General features: G+C 35.2%; 1 protein-coding gene across 1 annotated transcript in view; it reads left to right on the top strand.

Annotated features, from left to right (window-relative positions):
- The window catches only part of AK9 (adenylate kinase 9), a 121,734-nt gene that overhangs the window by 40,026 nt on the left and 60,875 nt on the right, over positions 1-20,833 (top strand). Inside the window, exons 14-18 of the mRNA XM_033093976.1 lie at positions 3,917-4,024; positions 6,845-6,925; positions 8,373-8,512; positions 12,853-13,009; positions 13,829-13,943. Coding sequence (XP_032949867.1) covers positions 3,917-4,024; positions 6,845-6,925; positions 8,373-8,512; positions 12,853-13,009; positions 13,829-13,943 — 601 coding nt within the window. The remainder of the gene's footprint in view (positions 1-3,916; positions 4,025-6,844; positions 6,926-8,372; positions 8,513-12,852; positions 13,010-13,828; positions 13,944-20,833) is intronic.

The following is a 20,833-nucleotide window of genomic DNA, read 5'->3' as shown; positions in this document are numbered from 1 at the left end:
GTATACATAAACCTGATTCATAAACAGAGAAAAAATTTCAATTCTAGACTTCTAAGGAAAGGAATCAGAAAGAGCTTCCAAGTTTAAATTTCTTTACTTTCGTGAGTCAGCTTACGGGCCAGTGACTGAGCAGAACTTTTACCTTTAACTGCACCAATTGTGACACCACCACCGCTCCACCTGACTCATGGAGTTTGCTGTTGTTGCTGCTATTGTTGTTGTTTGTTGTTGGGGCTGGTGTATCAGCTCTGATTGTAAATTAAATCTTTCTGTTTGGGGAAAATAGCAATTTTAAATTCAAAATGTTATCCATCGGTGAAACTGGAAGAAACCTTAGTGGTCAATTGAAACAATTCTCTAACTTTATAGATGAGAAGACTGAGGCACATGGAGGTTAAATGGCTTCCTGCACCAGGCTGGTAGCATAGCTGAGACTTGAACCCTCGTTTCCAAAATCCCAGTGTTCTTTCTGCTGACCATTCTGCTGCTTCTGTATTTCACTCTTCAACATACTATTTTAGAAAGACACAAGGGTTTGGGGGTTTTTTTTCTGTTTTTCTAAAGGAAAAATGAGAGACCTTATTTCATGGCTATTTTTGAATTCATTGATTGGCTTTGGTAGAATTTATATCTATAGTTGGTGCCCTTGTAACCAGTCCCATTAGAACATGTGAAAATAGCTTAATCTAAACATCGCCTCTTGGTGGGATACCCTCAGTGCAGCGCTTCCTATACGCTACATGGGATCTTTCTCACTTTCTAAGATCTGGATCCAAAATTTGAGATTAACTCCAGCAATTTTAGACTAGCTTCAACCACTACTGTTTGGATTTTCAGGAGCTATGGCAGTGTCCTGTCCTCTAATACGGGCATCACTGCCTCAATTCCAAAATTCTTCTCCTAATGAAGTTTTTCTCATTACAAAAGTAACAATAGATAATATTTATTGGGCATTTACTATACGACAGGGCTATGCTAAATGCACTGCATGCATCGCCCTATATTTTATTCTCATAACACACCTGTGAAGTTGGTATTTTCATCTCTACTTTTAGTAGACTAAGAAACTAAGGCTCAGAAGGGTGTAGTAACTTGTCTACAATTGACAGCCAGCAAGTGATTGAGATTCAATTTGATGTCTGTGCTCTTATCCTGTCTCTGGTGGTCACAGAAAACTGGAAAGAGCAAATGGAAAAAAGATTCACTCATACTTACTCTCCAGTGATGTCCCCTGTTAAGAATTTGATGCATTCTCCAGCCCTCTTTTTTCTATTCATGTTGTAATGATTAATTGTGATTCTATGATATGTGCAAAATTGCATTCTCTCATTTTAAAATAATGCTTCTTTCTAATTAATATGTAATTATTGTAATAAATTGTGTGTTAGATGTGGATCTAAATTCATTATTTCCAAAATGGTGGACCAATTTTACAAATAACATTTACTAAATTATCCATAATTTTACTAGAGATTTGAAATGCCATCGTTAATATTAATTTCATATGTGTGTGTAAACTTCTGAATTTTCTAGTCTATTCATTTTTCTAGTACAGCCTTTAATACAAATATACTTATTAAAGCTTTATGATGCATTTAAAACTAGTAATGCAAGTCTCTTCACAAAACATTTTGTCTTAAAATTATTGCTGAGTATTCTTTCCCTTATTACATAAAATGAATGCTTACTGTGTGCCAGGAGCTGTACTAGGCTTTGGGATACATGTAGAATTTTTTCAAGTTCTGTAATACAACAAATCCCAGTGGGATGATTATGTTAACATTAAACAATAATTTGACAAGAATTTGCATCTTTACTATTAAGCCTTCTCATGCAGACAAATGAAATCTCCATTTTTTTGGTATAATAGTTTATCCTTCCTTAACATTTTGTAGCTTTCTTCATGTGTTACCTACATTTCTCTTAATAAGTTTATTCCTAGATATTTTGTCATTTTGTTACTATTGAATGTAATCACTTTTCTGTTATATTTTCTAAGTAGTTATTACCAGCATATTAGAAAACTGTTAAATATTTATACATTTGTTTGTAACTGTCCACATTATTAAACTGACTTTCTAGTTCTGGTAGATTTTTAAGTTAAGAATCTCTTAACTTTTGCAGATAGCCACTCATATCATTTGAAAAAGAATTATAGTTTCAACTCCTCTTTTCCCATTATTTATGCTTATTTCCTTTCTCGACTAATTATGTGCTAGCAGTTCTAGAATGATATTAAATAGCAGCAGTGGTAGTGGGCCTGTTTAAATGGATTCTTTCCAATGTTTCTCCATAAGGTTATTAAGTGTTTTTATCTAGCATGGATGTTGAACACTATCAAATGCCTTCGTGGCCTCTGTCAAGATGATCAGTTTTTAATCTTTTGACCTATTGATTTGATCAGTTATATTAATGTATTTTCCAAATTAAACCATTTTTGTAGTTCTGAAATAAACCTTAGTCATTATTCTTATATTTTTTCTTTTGTTTTTTAATCTAGGATTTTTTCTATATTTATAAGTGTAATTGTATATAACATTTTCTTTTTGGTGCTGTATTTGTCAGATTTTGTTCTCAGGGTTTCACTAACTTTTTACATAAAGTGGGAAGCTTCCCATCATTTTCTATGCTTGAAACTATTTAAATAGCAAGGAAATTATCTCTTTTTACATGGCAATGTTGAGCTTTTGCTAAGTAAGAACACATTATTGCCTAATAAATCTGCCTCTCTTTTTTCTCATTAGCCTATAGACAATAGTTCAATATGGTGCCCAAGGGATTACAAAAAAACAACAAAAAGAGCATTGAAGTTACGTGCCATCCAAATGATCATCCAGATGGTCCAGAATTAATTTATATTTTTAGTATATTATCTTCAAAATGAAAAATCAAAATGTTTAAAAATACTCTTAGCCAACCTACAAGCTAAAGCTTGAGAATAATGACCCAGACTACTAAAATGGCTTGTTATTCCCTATTTAAGGCTGGATGAAATGGATTTGTTAATTCATTCAACAACAGGCTAGAGTACCTACTTGGTGTTAGATGTGATTCTAGGCACTGGGCTACAGACATGAAGCTCCTGTCCTTGTGGTAGTTACATTTTAACAGAGAGTACAGGGGCAAAAACACACAAGTAAACACAGACAAATTTGTAGACGGTTATGGGGCAGGCAATGAGTGCAGTCGGGGGGCTGGAGTATTAGAATGACGATGGAAGACCTCTGAAGAGGAGAGAGACATTAAACAGAAACCTAGATTAAAGAGGAAGGTAGCCTGCCTGGCTCCTGGAGGAAGAACAGTGCTGTGTAATGTTTTTTGGAGTCTGTAGTGATTCCTTTCATATCACATTACGGCATAAAATCATAGATTTTAAAGCATTCCACAAATTGCCTTCTCCCACCAGAACATAGAAATAGATGCTATCTCTCATAGGCTGCAAACGTAAAGGCTCTTTCTTTTTCAAATTCACAAATTATTCTAAATCTGACAATAGGGTTAACCTTTCTTAACATTTAAAAAATTGGAACATTTTTGCTAGTGAATTTTACTTCAATATATTTTTAAGAAAAGTTCAGTGGAGAATATTGAGGGTTTTTTTTTAACGCAGAAAATTATAGTAATACAGAGGATGGCAGCTAACATGGTGCAGGCTTCCTGTGTGCCAAGCATTTTCTAAGTTAAGTATTAACATCCATTATTGTATTTAATCCTGCAAACATGCTTTTGGTTTGATGATCCTCATTTTGGGCAGTAGAAATAGAGGCAAGGAGATCAAATGATTTACCAAAGCCACGCTTAATGAGTCAGAACTCACACCCAAGTCTTCCTGACGTTAAAGCAGAGGATTTAATCACTATACCTGTCTCCTTACCCCAAGTGTCTTTTGCTAACACAGCAAATTACTATCTTTCAGCCACGTCAGCTTTAAGACAACTCGAAACAGAATTTGAAATGTCAGAGTATGAAAATTTCCCAAGTGATAAAGGCTTAGAAGAGATGCCCTCCTCACTTGATGAAGATGGTAAAGAAATATATTACTGCTGTTATTGGCCAAGTCTTTCCTAATATTAATATAAACAGATTAGCTGATAAAGCATATTATTCTTTCACTGTAAGCATTGCAGTGCTTACTCTCGAATCCCAAAGAGAAAACCTTTTAGAGGACAACGAAGAAGAGAAAATGAAGTGTGTTATCGATCAAGATGCTAAAATTGGTCAAGATGGTAACAAAATGAACTAGTTAATGCCATGCTTATGGTTCTTATTTCCATTTATTTCATATTTTATAATGTTTATATTGAAGCTTAAACTATCCCCCTTATTGGAAAGTTCAGGAGAAAAAAGTTAGTTTCTCTCTTACAGATTTAAACTGAACAGCTATAGAACAAAACTAGGTTTACTAGAATGAAGAAGAAAATGTAGAAACAGAGGAGCTTAATATGATTAGAACCACCACAAATTTTTTAATGTTTCTAAACATAATACAATCATTGTAACATTCTTTCTTAAAAGCTTGCTACTTCCTATTGTGTTAGAATCCAGCCATCATAAACCCAGAGTTTTAGCTGTGAAATGTTACCATTTAGTGCTATTTACCTTTATAAAATTTTTCTATTCATATTTTAACCTAATTGAAAGCTAATATGTTTGCATATTAATATATGTTTAAATATATTTACACATGTTTAACCTAATTGAAACCTACTATGTTTATATTAATAAATGTAAACTATTTTTACCTATTTTTATTTATAATGTAACATTTTTAATTAAATTACTTTATTAGGAAACATTTTAACCCTCATTTTCTTTTTATATTTATTTTTATTAAATTTATTGGGGTGACATTGGTTAGTAAAATTATATGCGTTTCAGGTATACAATTCTATAATACATCATCTTTATGTTGCATGTGTGTTCCCAACCCAGAGTCAGTTCTCCTTCCATCATTTTCAATTACTGTACAGTTTCCCTATTTGTAGGTAATAGTTTTAACTAGTTCTTTATGTTGGAAACAAGTTATTTTTCAGATTTGTTTGCTACTAAAAATAATGCTTCAATGAATTTTTTACTTTAAGTTTTGTCTGCATGTTGACATAAGTGGAGTCACTGGTTTAATGAGTAAGAAGCTGTAGACAGAGTCAAGTTGCTTTGCATAAAAGTTGTTCCAAACTATGTTCCACTTGGTAATATACAAAGTACATGTTTTTGTTTCCTCGGTATTGTCTCTTTAAATACTATTTTTTAATTTTTTTAACTGTTTCTCAAGTTTAAAATTTTAATATTTGTTAACCATTTATGTTTCTTCTTTTCTGAGGTGACCTTTTTTTTTAACCTATTTTTCTAAACTGTTGTATCAGTTATATGGTTCCTGTATAAGCTTTCTATATTAATCACTTACTTTTCATATTCTTTTTCCAAATTGGAGAGTTTCTCCTTTAAATCACCTTGCTGTTTATGAAGTAGAGGAATTTTTTATATTTTTGTAGTCAAATCATTACTTTCCTTTTGTTGATTTTATTTCATTTATTTTCAGGCTTAAAACGTCTTCTCTCAATCAGAGACTTAATATACATTTATATTCTTTTTTTTAATTGGTCCAACCTTTTTGTATTTACTTTTTAAGTGCATCTGTAATTTCTTGTGTTATATAACATAGAGCTGATATTTTTGGTTTGCTCCCTCCTCCTGATTCAGGCAGATGTGTGCTTGCCTGCTGTTTATTTCAAGCCTAGTAGGAATTGAACTGAGCAGTCAGAAACTTATGTATGGCACTCTTCTTCCCCAACATACACACAGGCCCACCCCCACCCATCCACCACACACACACACACACACACACACACACACACACGTTTTTCACATTTCACAGAAAGACCCTCAATATTACATTTTTGGCCAAGTGACATCTGGGAGCCCCATCTCTGCGACTGCAGAGTTGCCAGCACCAGGACACTAAGATCGCCCCTGCCTCATGCTGTCTGTTCTGTCCTTGGGGGAGGCAGTCTGAGTTAGAAGCAAGTGTCAGTGCTTTTCCCTACTGCTGGAGGGATGCCAGCACTGCCAGTGTTCCCTGGTAGAAGGGCACCCTCCCTGCCCCATGTATCTGAGATAAGCACAGCCCTTACCTCTGGGAGCCAGGGCACTGTTAGTTACCTCCGGAAGGGAAAGTTTGAGGTTTGTTGTTTTTTTTTTTCAATTTAGACCCACTAGCATTATATGAAACTGAAATTACTCTTGGTTTTGTTATAGGTTAACTAAGTTATTATCTTTATTTTCTACTGCTGATAGATATGTGTACCTATTTGATTATTATGCTTATCATTTTAATTTAAAACATTAAGAAAAGATGAAATAGTGCCATTTGCGACAACATGGATGGATCTTGAGATTATTATGCTAAGCGAAATAAGTCAGACAGAAAAAGTCAAGAACCATATGATTTCACTGATATGTGGTATACAAAACTGAAAACAACAAAAGAACAATGCAAACAAATAAAGAAACAAAATCTCATAGACACAGACAATATTATAGTAGTTACAAGAGGGTAAGAGGGGAGGAGGGTGGCAGATAAGGATAAAAGGGATCAAATATATGGTGGTGGAAAGAGAACTGACTCTGGGTGGAGAACACACAATGTGAGATATAGGTAATATTTTACAGAATTGTACACCTGAATCCTATGTAACTTTACTAACAATTGTCACTGCAATAAGCTTTAATTAAAATAAAAATTAAGAACACGAGTCCTAGGTCCCTGGACCCATACCATAATCTTCTTTGGGAATCACCTACAATTTAATGCTGTTATTTAGGTGTTCACAATGTTTATTCACAGATGAAAAAGAAATCAGTGAAACGTCTATGATTAAAAGATCTCAGGACATTAGTCAAGATCTAAAGCTGGCTTCAAAAAAAGGTAAATTAATATTTGAGTAATTTGGTTCTCTTAGATTGTGGATCTAAAAAGCACAAATAGTGCCTTCAGAATTTTGGAGGAGAAAGGTCATTTTTTCAAAACAGCGTTGTTAATACCCAACTTATTCTACCTCAAACGCTACTCTATTGTAAACAGTTGGATGTGCACGAACACAGAAAAAAGAACACGTAATATATTGTTTTTGTGAAAAAGAACATTGGGAAGACAGGAGATCTATCTTTCTATTCTGCCATTCCTGGCATGTGGCTACCAGAACAATTTACAGTGTGGCTGCTGGTGCTCCAGCCATCATATCACTGTGCCTAACAGGAAGGAAGAAAAGGCAAGGGACAAAACTGGCACTTCCCCCAGCTGAGTGATTCCTCTTTAAAGAGATAGGAGGAAGACTTGCCCCTCAAAAAATTCTGCTGGCATCTTATCTATGGGCTATGCAAGCCATAACTCAGCAGTCAGAAGTTGGAAGTTGGTTTTTTTTTTAAGCTGGGCACAGTGCTGACCCCGACAAAATCAAGGTTCTGTTACTAAGCAAGAGGAAAAGGGACATTGGGTGGAAAGCTAGCAGCTTCTAGCACATTTAGTATCTTTGCCTGACTATTTCTGCCTCTCCATGCCCCCCTTCCCAAGGCTACAGGAAGACCATGACTTCTTGCCTCTTCCACTCTGGTTGTCCAGGAACTGCCGGATCTCTCCATCACTGAGAACAGACTTCCTGTTTCACGGCAGGGAGGGCAGCTGGACGCTGCTCTTCAAAGGCCCGTTGGGGGTTTTCTGGGCTGGGATCAACTGGGCTCTGGCAGGAGACCCTGACACATGGAACCTTGGGGCAGTTCCTCAGGGAGCACACTAGGAAAGACAGAGAGAGCAGAATCAGGTGGAGCTGCCCAGCTCTTGTCTCGTGTGCTTCGTCATGCAGCCTGTGAGCCCGCTCAGCCTTGTAAGGAGACATTCAGCATGCAGTGAGGGCCAGAACCAAGTGAAACACTTGAGAAACCAGCCTACGTCACCCTTTCTTCTCTTTCCTCCAACTTGCGTACCTCCTGTCCTCTTACTGTCCCTTGTCATCTCATGCTTACAATCAGAAGTGGTCATCTGATCATTCCCTAGATGCTTGTGTTTTAGCTTGACTCCTAGAATTCTTTGGTCCCTACCTCTTCTCCCTGGCTTCCTGGTTTTGACTCCTGCCTGACTTGACTTCTCACCTCATTCACTTTCATTCTGATGCACTGGCTTTAAGCCACTTTTCTGATATTTTGTGATTCCTGACCTGACATTTCTTCCCTCGTCTGTTTCCCCTTTCTTTTATCATGTGCTGCAGTAACACAAAGATCGTCACGTATTAACAATCATACTCTATTGCAAATAGAATTGTCCACTAAAGTTATTAATGGCGTTAGTTTATTAACTTATTTTACTTTAAACTCAATAGAAGACTCAATAGAAGAGGTAACTGCAGATCATCCAGAGGTTCTTTCCATGATAAAAGAGACTGTGAAAATGACAGAGGATATGAACTTTGAACAGCCATATGAAAAACATGCTGAAATATTAGAGGAAGTCCTAGAAGAGGTAAGAAATCCAGGCTGTTCATTTTTATCATTAATTTAGCAGTAACTGAGAAAGTTAACCTTTTATATGTATGTAATTAATTTAGAGTCTCATTTGATAGTACTGAAATCTATAGCCTTCAAATGCATGTTTATTTTATAGTCAACATTGTTATGTGTAGTGTACCCCAGAGAACAGTTGCTTATGCTCTTTGGTAAATTTTCACTTATCAACAGTTACGCAGTATAATTTCATAGCTATGAAATTAATTCTTCATTAACTGTTATTGTCTTTAATTCAGTTCACTTGGTTAAAAGATGGTACGAGTGAAGCCAATACCAAAGCTAGATATTTCATCTATGAGCTAATTAGTTGTAAACCAAGACAAATGTTGCCCCATAGATAATTTCATCCAATCACTGGGAATGTGTATTCGTAATGGAGATGGATAGACACAAGTTATTTTCCAATCTGAGGGGAAAATAAAGCCTCAGATACTATGTCCTACTGATGGCAAATCAGAATGCTTATCTTTTGTTTGTAAAGAACAAGATATCCGTAGGGGTCTGCTTTGTATAGAGACCTTGAGTAACCATTCAGAGCAAAGTCAGAGAACAAATCAGTTTTGGACTCTCAATGAACTTCTATATTTCTGTGTAATTTGAAAATGATGCAATTTACAATTATTATGTGAGAAGGAAAAAAAACTATTCTGTGAGAGTATAGAACCACTCTGTAACACACTGGGTTGTCTCCACAAGCCCCAGGCTATACCCAAGGTGAGTTGCTGTCCCCCTCTGAGCTTCCAGTAGAGATCTTTCAACTTCCTCTGCATCTCATCAGGTTGTTCTGTCATCACTCTGAGCACCTACTCTTTGCCCTGTACTGTGCTAGATCCTAGGGATCTGAAGATGAATCAGAACTTCCCTTTAAGGAGTTATCTATCAGGTGGGGGAAGGCTGACGGATAATCCAATAAGTGAATTCTGTGCTTAGTAGTAAATAGAATAGTACAAGATGTAGGAATTTCACAAAGGCAGGGGCTGTCAGCTCTGCCTAGGACGTGAAACAAAGCATCCCGGGGCGGGGAGACATGCAAGTGAGGGACATCTATGGCCCCATGGAAGTCCCATCCTTGCCCTCACTGAAAAATTTCTCGATTCCCTTCAGAGTTTATTTTGGAGGATACAATCTATAGGGAGTACTACTAAAAACGCTTCTGCTAAAAGAACATATAATAATGTTTTTAGATGGTGAACTGTGACTCTGAGATTGTAGGGGAGTTTAAATCACATGAGCTTTTGACATCAAAGCTCATATGAGATTGTTTCTCAAGGGAACAGAGACCTGTCATCCATTTCTACTCTGTGAGTAGGAAACCTATTTTCAAAAAGTAACTAGTTAGTTACTAAGTTTTTACATATAAAGACAACATTGTTTGATGTCTTTCTCAAATTAATTTATAGATTGATGCAATTCTAATAAAAATCTCAGTATATTTTGGGAACTGACAAAATAACTCTACCATTTATTGGGAAGAACTAAGAGTTGAGACTAGGTAAGAACAGTTTGGCAAATTATAATAGAGAGAGACTTGCTCTACCAGCTAGTAAAATGTGTTGAAATGCACAGAAAAGGTACAGAAACAGACCTCAATATAGATAATAAATTGAGTATGTGTTAAAGTTAAATCACAATCCAAAAAGGAAAGGAAGAATTATTTAATACTGTTGATAAAATTAACTATTCGGGGAAACTAATTTAGATACTCACCTTATATCAAAATTAAAATAAACTTCATATACATTAATTAGTTAAATGTAAAAATGGCATTTTTTTTTAACTAGAAGAAAGTGTGGTGATATTGAAATGATCTTTGAATGGTCAAGTACTCAGGGAACAAATGCAGTGGAAGAACTGTTAAAGCAAAATCTCAATAGAGGGGATACTTAATAATGATTCTCTATAAAAAAAATATGAAAATCAAAATTTTAGGGCAAAGATCAAACTGGAGAAAGATTTATAATAAAATGAAATTAATTCCTTAATATAAAGATTTCTTACAAATCAAGGAAAATCTAATATCACAACATAAAAGCAGGCAAAAGATGTAAACAGATTATTTCATCAAAGAAGAAATATAAATGTTTAATTGAGAATTTTCATATTCAAGTGTCAATAAAAATATGAAAATTAAAATAATGAGATACAATTTCTCACCTATAAAATTGGCAAAGATTTTTTTTAAACTTATAACAATTCATACTAGTGAGCCTCTAGTTATATAGTCAGATGGGAGAAGTGAAAATCAATACACACATTTTTGAAGCAGTGTGGCAATGTGTATTGAAAGCCTTTAAAACGTTTATTCCTTTATCCTCCTTGACCTAAAAGCCCTTCTAGGAATCCAACCTAAAGAAATATATTGGAATACTATTCTTCCATAAGAAAAGATGAAATAGTACCATTTACGACAACATGGATGGATCTTGAGATTATAATGCTAAGTGAAATAAATCAGACAGAAAAAGTAGAGAACCATATCATTTCACTGATATGTGGTATATAAAACTGAAAACAACAAAAGAACAAGACAAGCAAATGAAGAAACAAAAACTCATAGACACAGACACTAGTTTAGTGGTTACCAGAGGGTAAGGGGGGAGGAGGGTGGGAGATGAGGGTAGAAGGGATCAATATATGGTGATGGAAGGAGAACTGATTCTGGGTGGTGAACACACACCCAGAATATATGTGATATACATGTGATATACAGATGATGAATTGTGCACCTGAAATCTATGTAACTTTACTAACAATTGTCACCCCGATAAACTTTAATAAAAAGTATATATATGTTTATATATATAAAGAAATATATGTTTGAACAAAGATTTATATACAGATATTCATCACATGATCACAATGTTATGATAAAATTATAAATTATATAAATGTTTAACAGTAAGAGGATAATTGAACAAATTAAGGTTTATTCATTTGATAAAATACTATGATGTCTTTTTTTTTAATTAAATGAGATGGGGAAACCATAATTTATATATTGATATTGCTTTAATCTTCGTATCTTTGAAACTTGGACAGTAAAAGTTTTTATTAACCATTTATATTTTTTTCCAGTTTTATTGAGATATAATTGACATATAACATTGTAGTTTTTTAAGGTGTACAACATAATGATTTGACATTAATGATCTGATATATGCATATATGCAAAATGATCACCACAATAAGTTTAGTTAACATCCATCACCTCACATATTAATAGTTATTTTTCTGTCTGTGTGTGAGAACTTTTAAGATTACTCTCTCAGCATCTTTCAAATATACAGTATAACATTGTTAACTATAGTTGCTATGCTGTACATTATATCTCCAGGACCTATTTATCTTATAACTGGAAGTTTGTACTTTTTGACCCCCTTTACCTATTTCCCCACCTCTGGCAACCACCAATCTGTTTTCTGTTTCTATGAATTCAGGTTTTCTAGATTCTACGTATGAGTGAAATCATACAATATTTGTCTTTCTCTGACTTATTTCACTTATATTTCTTCTCTATAACTTTCTTTTTTTACCCCTTAATTCTCTTACGTTACACATTTCAAAGTGTTTAAAATTCATTTTTTCAAAAGTCTTCATTCAGATGTAAATTCATAAAGCACATAATCTGAAATTCTGCATGGGCCAGAGGGGTACGTGAGCCCTTTGACTTACTTCTAACATCCTGGGATTACCTGATGGCACACAAACCCTCAGAATCGTTGTACTGACAGATCCACATTACTCGTATCTATACTTGTATTGAAGCTATTGCTGTTTGGTTGTTGGTTGGGGTAAGTTTAGCAGAACTGAACTGAAAGATTTGTTTTGACCCAGTTCCCTCCACGGCTATTAGTAACTATCTCAGTACCTCTCAGCTCTCACTGAGGGCTGAAAAGCAAAAGGGAAGTTGTCACTAAAAATGGCAAGCTGGACCTTGCTACTCAGAGTGGTTCATAGACCATTATCACCTGGGAGCACATTAGAAATGCACCTCGGGTCTCATCCCAGACCTTCTGAATTAGGATCTGAATTCTGTAATACTGAATAACATATAGCAAAAACATATGTTGTTATATTTCTTTAACAAAGCCTTTTCCTTTCCATTCTTAATTTTTAAAACTTACAGCTTTCTTGCTTTAAGTTTATCTTTTGAAATTAAGAGGTTCTTTTTTTTTTCTTCTGAAAGTCAGAAGGACTCAAAAGATAATTGGTTAAGGTTCACAGAAATGTTTTCTCAAGCTAGCACCCTTGACTTGTCTAGCTATCATGGTAATATCAATGTGTCGTTTTTCACAGGTAATTGAAGAAAACAAGAACAGGTTTTCTGGTGCCCCAAAATATGGAAGATGGATACTGGACAACTGCCCTATTATAAAAGAACTGTGGACAGTCTTAGTTGAGAAAGGAATTACACCAGATTTAGTAGTTTGCTTATCAAATACAGAAAACAATGGTTGGTAAATATTTATCATGCAAATTTGAAATTGAAGTTTTTATTGATGATAATATTTTTATTTAAAATATAAAATGGGAAAATCTCCACCCTCCATAGGTACAAATACCGCCTCAGCAATCCTTTCACGATCCCGAGATACACAAAATAAGGCATCCATCCACCAAGCAGATGGCCAGCATAATGTGCTGGATCACTGAATGTTCTATCAGGCCCTTAGGATTATTCTTTAGAGATGAAAATTAGCACCGTCCCCTTCAGTCAGCACTTCTAAATGAAATACATGTAAGGTCTAGGGCAAAGACTATATATTAGCCCTTCTTCACCTCAAATGGGAAATATTAACTACTTAAAGATAGCAGAACTAAATTTTAATTATTTTTTCACTTTGTACAAAACTATAATAATCAAAACAGTATGGTACTGGCATAAAAACAGACACGTAGACCAATGGAACAGAATAGAGAGTCCAGAAATAAACCCCCACCTATGTGGTAAACTAATCTTTGACACAAGGGCTAAGAATATTCTGTCATTTTGCCTCTTAGGAAAATGTATTTGAAAAGAGTTTCCAGGGTGGAAATACAATATACTGCCTTTTTTCATGTTTTGGTTATTTATACCATGCCAATATATACTTTTTAAAAAAGATTAAGTTGGTCTCTTAATACTTTAAAGAAACTGGGCTCTATTTAGATAAATGGTTAAAGGAAAATGTTTAGATATAGGGAGAATTAATTTTTTATTATTAATTTCCAAAGTACATCTCACTATATTTTATAGAGCATCAAAATTAATATTATTCTCTTTATATTTCAGGAAAGTGTTTACTTAATAGACTATATTTAGAGAATAAACCTGAAATTGACTCTAAGATATTAGAACGATTATTAGATGAACTACAAAAGGAAAAAGCAAAGAAAGAAGCAGCAAGGTAAAATCTGCCTGGCATAACAAAACAGGTTAATTAATCTTTTATGAAGCTGTTAAATATCTACTTACGATTCATATTTATGAAATCTCTTTAATATCAAAATGGTGATCTAACTGATCCAATTCTAATTAATTCTAAGAAAAACAGTAACTTCACAAATAATTCCAGAATGTCTAACGTAGAGTTATGGATGTTTTCACCGTCCCATATCAAAGTCATTCTAAATCAAATGTCCACTCTTAAGAGATACTAAAAAAAAGAGCACGGATAAGATTTTTTTTTCTTTTCACCATATTTATCTGTGACTTAAATAATTTTGCTAACTAGAATCCACAAATTGAAGAAATAATATGATAAAAACTAAATGAAAATACACTTATGTGATAGGACTAAAATGCAAAGCTTGACTAAGTCCTACATAAGGAAAGGACTAGACGAGTTATTTACTATATTCACAGATTTAATATCAGGACTTTATTCTCCAATCTGGGTACAATGAAGAACTTTTAAAAATATGAACACCTACCTGTTTCTTCATGACTGGGGTCAAGAACTCTCAAGTTCTTTTTTTTTCCTTTTTTTTTTTTTTTTAGTTTCAGATGTACAAAACAATGTAATAGTTAGACATTCATCATTTATATCCCTCACACAGTGATAACCTCCCATCCCCCCATCTAATACTCCTCTGACATCGCATACAGCCATTACATTTCCACTGTCTCTATTCCTAATGCTGTACTCCGCTCCTTGAAACTATATAAGTTCTTCAGAATGAGAAATAAAGTATAATAAGAAACAGTGACTTAATTTGCTAATTGTTCTTCCTAGCTGAAACATGTTAGATACTTGACATTTTAATTTGTCCACTGGGATTCCTACTTCTCAATGTGACAAAGACTGAGACATTTAAGAACTAAATTTCTTTATGTTAATCCACTAAACCTCCTACAATTAATGATGGCACCTGTACGAGCTTTCTCAAATGCTATTTCATTTTCCCCTTCAGATATTAACAATTTGAGCTGGGATTTAGGAGAGCTCTTTAAACTCTGGAAATTATGAAGCCAGTATATGGGTTATTGGAGGATAGGGGGGCAGATAACTGATAAGTGTGTCAGAGGATTTTTTTTTCATTATTCCTCTAAGTTAGCCATTTCTTTAGGGACTTAACACAAAAATATACAAAGTATAATTTAGTTAGATTAATTAATGAGATTGTTTGACATATTGACTAAAAAGTATTATTAATTCAGGTAATACTTGCAAACTGATTGCATTTATTTTTAGCTTTTACAAGTTTTCTTTCAAATAGAGCTAAATCTTCTAGGATTTAAGGGATTACGTAACTTTTTTCCAGTGTATGAGAAATAGTCAAATATTTGAGAACAGATGAAGATAATGACATAAGACTAAAACAAAGTTCATGTGATTTCTAGACTAAAGGTCTGCTACATTTTAAATGCATAAAAAATAAATATGTCTATAATTTTTTAAATTTTTATTAAATTTATTGGGGTTACATGGGTTACTAAAATTATATAGGTTTCAAGTGGACAGTTCTGTAATACAACATCTATATATTGCATCGTGTATTCACCACCCAGAGTCTGTTCTCCTTCCATCACCAGATACTTGACCGCCTTTTCCCTCTTCTATCACACTTCATCCCCTTACTCTGGTAACAACTAAACTGTTTTCTGTGTCTGTCATTTTTTGTTTGTTTGTCTTATTCATTTGTTGCTTCCAGTTTTATATCCCAGATATGAGTGAAGTCATATGGTTCTCGACTTTTTCTGTCTGACTTATTTCTCTTAGCATGATAATCTCAAGATCCATCCATGTTGTTGCAAATGGCAGTATTTCAAAGATGAAAGCTTATGGCCAAATAATACTCCACTGTGTATATGTACCACATCTTCTTTACCAATCATCTATCTAAGGACACTAATTGTTTCCATGTCTTGGCCACCATGAATAGTGCTGCAGTAAACATAGGGGTACATATACCTTTATGGATGTTTTCAGATTTTGGGGGGAGATGACTCAGAAGAGGTATTTCTGGGTCATATGGTAATTCTATTCTTAATTTTTTGAGGAATCTCCATACTGTTTTCTGTAGTAGCTGTACCAATTTACATTCCCACCAACAGTTTATGAGGATTCCTTTTTCTCCACAACCTCTCCAACACATTATTACTTGTCTTGTTGATAGTAGCCATTCTAACAGGTAAGAGATAGTATCTCATTGTGGCTTTGATGTGCATGTCCATAATAGCTAACGAAGTTGATCATTTTTTCATACATCTCTTAGCCGTTTGTATGTCTTCTTGGGAGAAGTGTCTGTTCAGGTCTTCTGCCCATTTTTTAAATTGAATTGTTTGTTTTTTTGTTTTTGTTGAGTTGTATGAGTTCTTGATATATTTGGGATATTAGCCCCTTATCGAAGGTGTTGCTTGCAAATATGTTCTCCCATTCTGTTGGTTGCCATTTGTTTTATTGATGGTTACTTTTCCTGTGCAAAAGCTCTTTAGTTTGATATAATCCCATTCATTTATTTTTGCTTTTACTTCCCCTGGCTTTGAAGTCAATTTCATACAATCCTCTCTGAACACAAGGTCCATAAGTTTAGTACCAATGCTTTCTTCTATACAATTCATTGTTTCAGATCTTATGTTTAGGTCTTTGATCCATTTTGAGTTAATTTTGTTATATGGTGACAGAGAGCAGTCTAGTTTCATTCTTTCACATGTGGCTTTCCAGTTTTCCCAGCATCATTTATTGAAGTAGCTTTCTTGTCTCCATTGGATGTTTTTGGCTCCTTTGTCTAATATTACCTGCCCATGTATACAAGATCTGACAATTAAGTTCGCGAACTCATCCTAGAAAAAGTGCTACATACCTCATTGCTGAATATCACTATAGTCACCTTTGAAGTACTCCCCTTGGGAAGCTATGCACTGATGCCAGCACCTAATCCACCCTTCAAAGCAATTTTGGAACTTTTTCTGGAATGGCCATCAGAACTGTCATTGTATTACCCTTGATGTCCTGAATGTCATCAAAATGTCTTCCTTTCAATATTTCCTTTATTTTTGGGTAAAGAAAAAAGTCATTGGGGGCTAGATCAGGTGAGTAGGGAGGGTGTTCCAATACAGTTATTTGTTTACTGGCTAAAAACTCCCTCACAAACAGTGCCATGTGAGCTGGTGCATTGTCGTGATTCAAGAGCCATGAAGTGTTGGTGAAAAGTTCAAGTCATCTAACTTTTTCATGCAGCCTTTTCGGCACTTCCAAATAGTAAACTTGGTTAACTGTTTGTCCGGTTGGTACAAATTCATAATGAATAATCCCTCTAATATCAAAAAAGGTTAGCAACATCATTGCAACAAGTTCACAAACTTAATTGTCTGTCTGACCTTGTATACTTTGATGCTCCCTGATTGGGAGCATATATATTGGTAAGTGTTGTCTTCTTGTTGTGTTGTCCCCTTTATCATTATGAAATGTCCATCTTTGTCTCTTGTTACCTTTTTCATACTGAAGTCTGTTTCGTTTGATATATGCCTATGTCTACTTTTCTCTGGATGCCATTTACTTGGAGTATCATTTTCCACCGTTTCACTTTGAATCTATATTTGTCTCTTGAAGGGAGCATATAGTTGGGTTTTGTTTTTTAATCAAATCTGCTACTCTGTGCCTTGTTATTCATGAATTCAGTCTATTTACATTTAGGGTGATTGTTGATATATGAGGGTTTCCGATAGCCATTTTATCTTTTGTTTTCTGGTAGCTCGTTGTTTCCATTGTTTCTTTGCCTTTGTGTTTCTGTTATTTTACTTTAGTGGCATTCTATAATTTATTACCTCTGTTTCCTCTTTTTTTTATGTTATGTGTCTCAGTTCTAGATTTATTTTTGAGTAGTTACCATTAATTTATGTGAAAGAAAGTTTCATATATACAGTAGTCCATTTTCTTCAGCATGCATCTTATCTCCATTCTCCTTTGTCAATTCAGATCTTTACTCCCTCCCCTTTTATGTTTTTTTTTTTTTGGTCACAAATTATCCCTATTTATGCTGTGAGTTCATTTCTGAGTTGCAGTAGCAAATTGTCTTCTTCTTCTTCTTCTCTCTTTCTCTCTCTCTCTCTCAATCTCTCTCTCTCTTTTTTTTTTATTTCTTTTACCTTTTATGTTTTGTTTAAGTGTATAGTTCCCTGTTCTGTGTAGGGGTTGCCATTTCCTGCTGCTGTCTTTCTATTGGTAATTTTATGTATAGTTTTTATCCTTTTGTCTTTTTGTTTCAAGTAGAATAGCCTCCTTCAGTATTTATTGTAATGCAGGCTTTGTGGTGGAAAATTTCTTCAGCTTCTGTATATCTTTATTCCTCCTTCATATCTAAAGGATAACTTTGTTGGATATATTATTCTTGGCTAATAATTTGTCTCTCTCAATAGTTTGAATATTTGATTACACTCCTTCCTGTCTTTAAGTTTGTTTTCTGGATATTTTTCATTTTCTTTTTGAGCTGCCTTGTTACCTTGGTTATTCATGGTAACTGATGGATGGTTTCTCTTCCTGGGCATTTACAGGAATGAATTCTGCAGCAGGTTGATATGAACATGTCTCTCTTTTGTTTTCTAGTAGGTAGCGCTGGAGCATTCTATTTTCTCTTGCCCTGTCCCAGCTTCTTGTGTGGTGGGAGGTTTCCTGGGGAGGTGAGCGTCTCCTCTGTGACCAGTTTGCCTTGATCTCAGAGTACCACTCCCCATGGGAGGATGTGGTGGGTGATGGGGTTCTGAGCCCCCAAAACCCCAGTGCTGCCCCCACAGCCAGATGTAGCGCTGTGCGCCTCACCAGCCCTGTATGCCCCTGCTGGGATCAGCTGCAAAAGTTGGGGGCAGAGTGGGCTCAAGAGAGGTCGCTAGTGTGTTTGTGTCTGTTTTCTTCTGAGTAATGGTGACTGCCTTTAACTTTGTGTTGTTACTACAAGCAACTGCAGTATTTCAGTGATTTATAGACAGGGTGACCATATTTCTCTATTTGCCTCACCCCTGTATCTCCTCCCTCGTCTTTGGAATTATCCACAGTGTGTGTCTGGTGCTCAGGATCTATCTCTCCAATTCTCAAGACTGTAGATATTCTTTAATATCTGATAATGCTACAGTTTTTTTCTGGAGCCTGCTGCTAGCACTGGGAAGGTGTGGGAGAGGCGAGCTCTGGGAGGGTATGGGGAGACTTCCAGGCTCCCTGGCTTTGTTTTCTGCCTGGCAGTGAGGGCTGTTAGACCACAATTGTTGTGCTTCTGTATGCAGTCTTTGCCCGAGGTCTCTGCTCCGATCGCTGGGTTCAGCCATATTATATGCTGGTCACTCAGGCAGGATTGCTGGGGACAGAGAGAGTGCATCTGCAGTCTAAATCCCCCCATCTCCTGGGACCGCAGTGAGCTCTGGGTTGCATCCCACAGCTCCCGTCTCTGCACTTCTCCCTTCTCGCATCTCCTGTTTGCCCTGATTCGTCCACCATCAGATGTTTCAATGTCGATCTATCAGGCATATTTGTGTGTTATGTAGGGAATCCTTTGTTGAATTATAGCTGTTCAACTTGTCGTAACTTCAAGGAGAGATATCAAGGGGGACCCCTCATGCTGCCATGTTTCTGACATCACTCTACATTTATTATTTATTTTTAAAGGAAAAAGAGATCTTTTCTACTTTCTCCCAACTCTACTTTCACCTTGCTTTTACCATATAGAATTTTCTGAGGTATGTCTATAATCAATTTTTTACTGCTTTTGGTTTTAAATGTTTATATCTTTTTAAACTTATTAATGTCAAAGACTTGCCCAGATTGAAGCAGGCTTTTCTATGTGTCTGTATGTTCCCTTTTAAATTCAACATGAGTATTTCAGAACAAACATTTTTTTCATATATTACAGAAAATGAAATCTGAAATGGAACCAGAAAAAAAAAATGGTCAGAGACTCTTTCAAAGACCTTGCAACTTGGTTAGAATAAGAGATAACAGGATTAAGAATTCCATGTTGAGCCAAATATCTTAAGACACACTGAATCCTACATCTTTCCAGCATCAGTTTCCACATGTGCTAGTCAAATGCAGAATAATTTCTGTTGTCACCATTAGTTAGTCTTTGACCCATCTATCCAAGTGGTTTATCGAAGTATCTAATAACTGGCAGCAAAAGTCTTCCTTGTTCTTGCCAGGTTTAGATTCTTAGCAGCAGTATACCTTATCCAGATTTTGTTTTTTATTTTTTTTATTTTTTATTTTTTTTATTTTTTAATTTATTGGGGTGACAATTGTTAGTAAAATTACATAGATTTCAGGTGTGCCGGAGAAATCCAAAACTTCAATTCAAAAATCTTTATGCACTCCTATGTTTATTGCAGCACTATACACAATAGCTAAGACATGGAAACAACCAAAATGCCTTATCCAGATTTTGGATGAGGGGAGTCTCACAAAAAAGTCCTGTGTGAACTGCCAATTCATACATGATCAAAATGGGGAAAAAATTCAGAAACAATGCCCAGTCATCTCAGAGGTCTTGTCACAAACAAAGGGAACTCTGGTTGTTTCCATGCCTTGGCCACCATAAATAAAGCTGCAGTGAACATTGGAGCACACTTGTCTTTATGGATAAATGTTTTCGGATTTTTTGGGTAGATACCCAGGAGAGGGATTGCTGGGTCATATGGAAACAACCAAAATGTCCTTCGATAGATGAATGGATAAAGAAGTTGTGAGATACACACACACACACACACACACACCACACACACACACAATGGAATACTATTCGGCGGTAAGAAAAGATGAAATAGGACCATTTGTGACAACATGGATGGATCTTGAGATTATAATGCTAAGCA

Source organism: Rhinolophus ferrumequinum, chromosome 3, assembly GCF_004115265.2.
Source record: "Rhinolophus ferrumequinum isolate MPI-CBG mRhiFer1 chromosome 3, mRhiFer1_v1.p, whole genome shotgun sequence".
Lineage (NCBI taxonomy): Eukaryota > Metazoa > Chordata > Mammalia > Chiroptera > Rhinolophidae > Rhinolophus > Rhinolophus ferrumequinum.
Note: the sequence above shows the minus strand (reverse complement) of the source record. Positions and strands in the feature narration are given on the sequence as shown.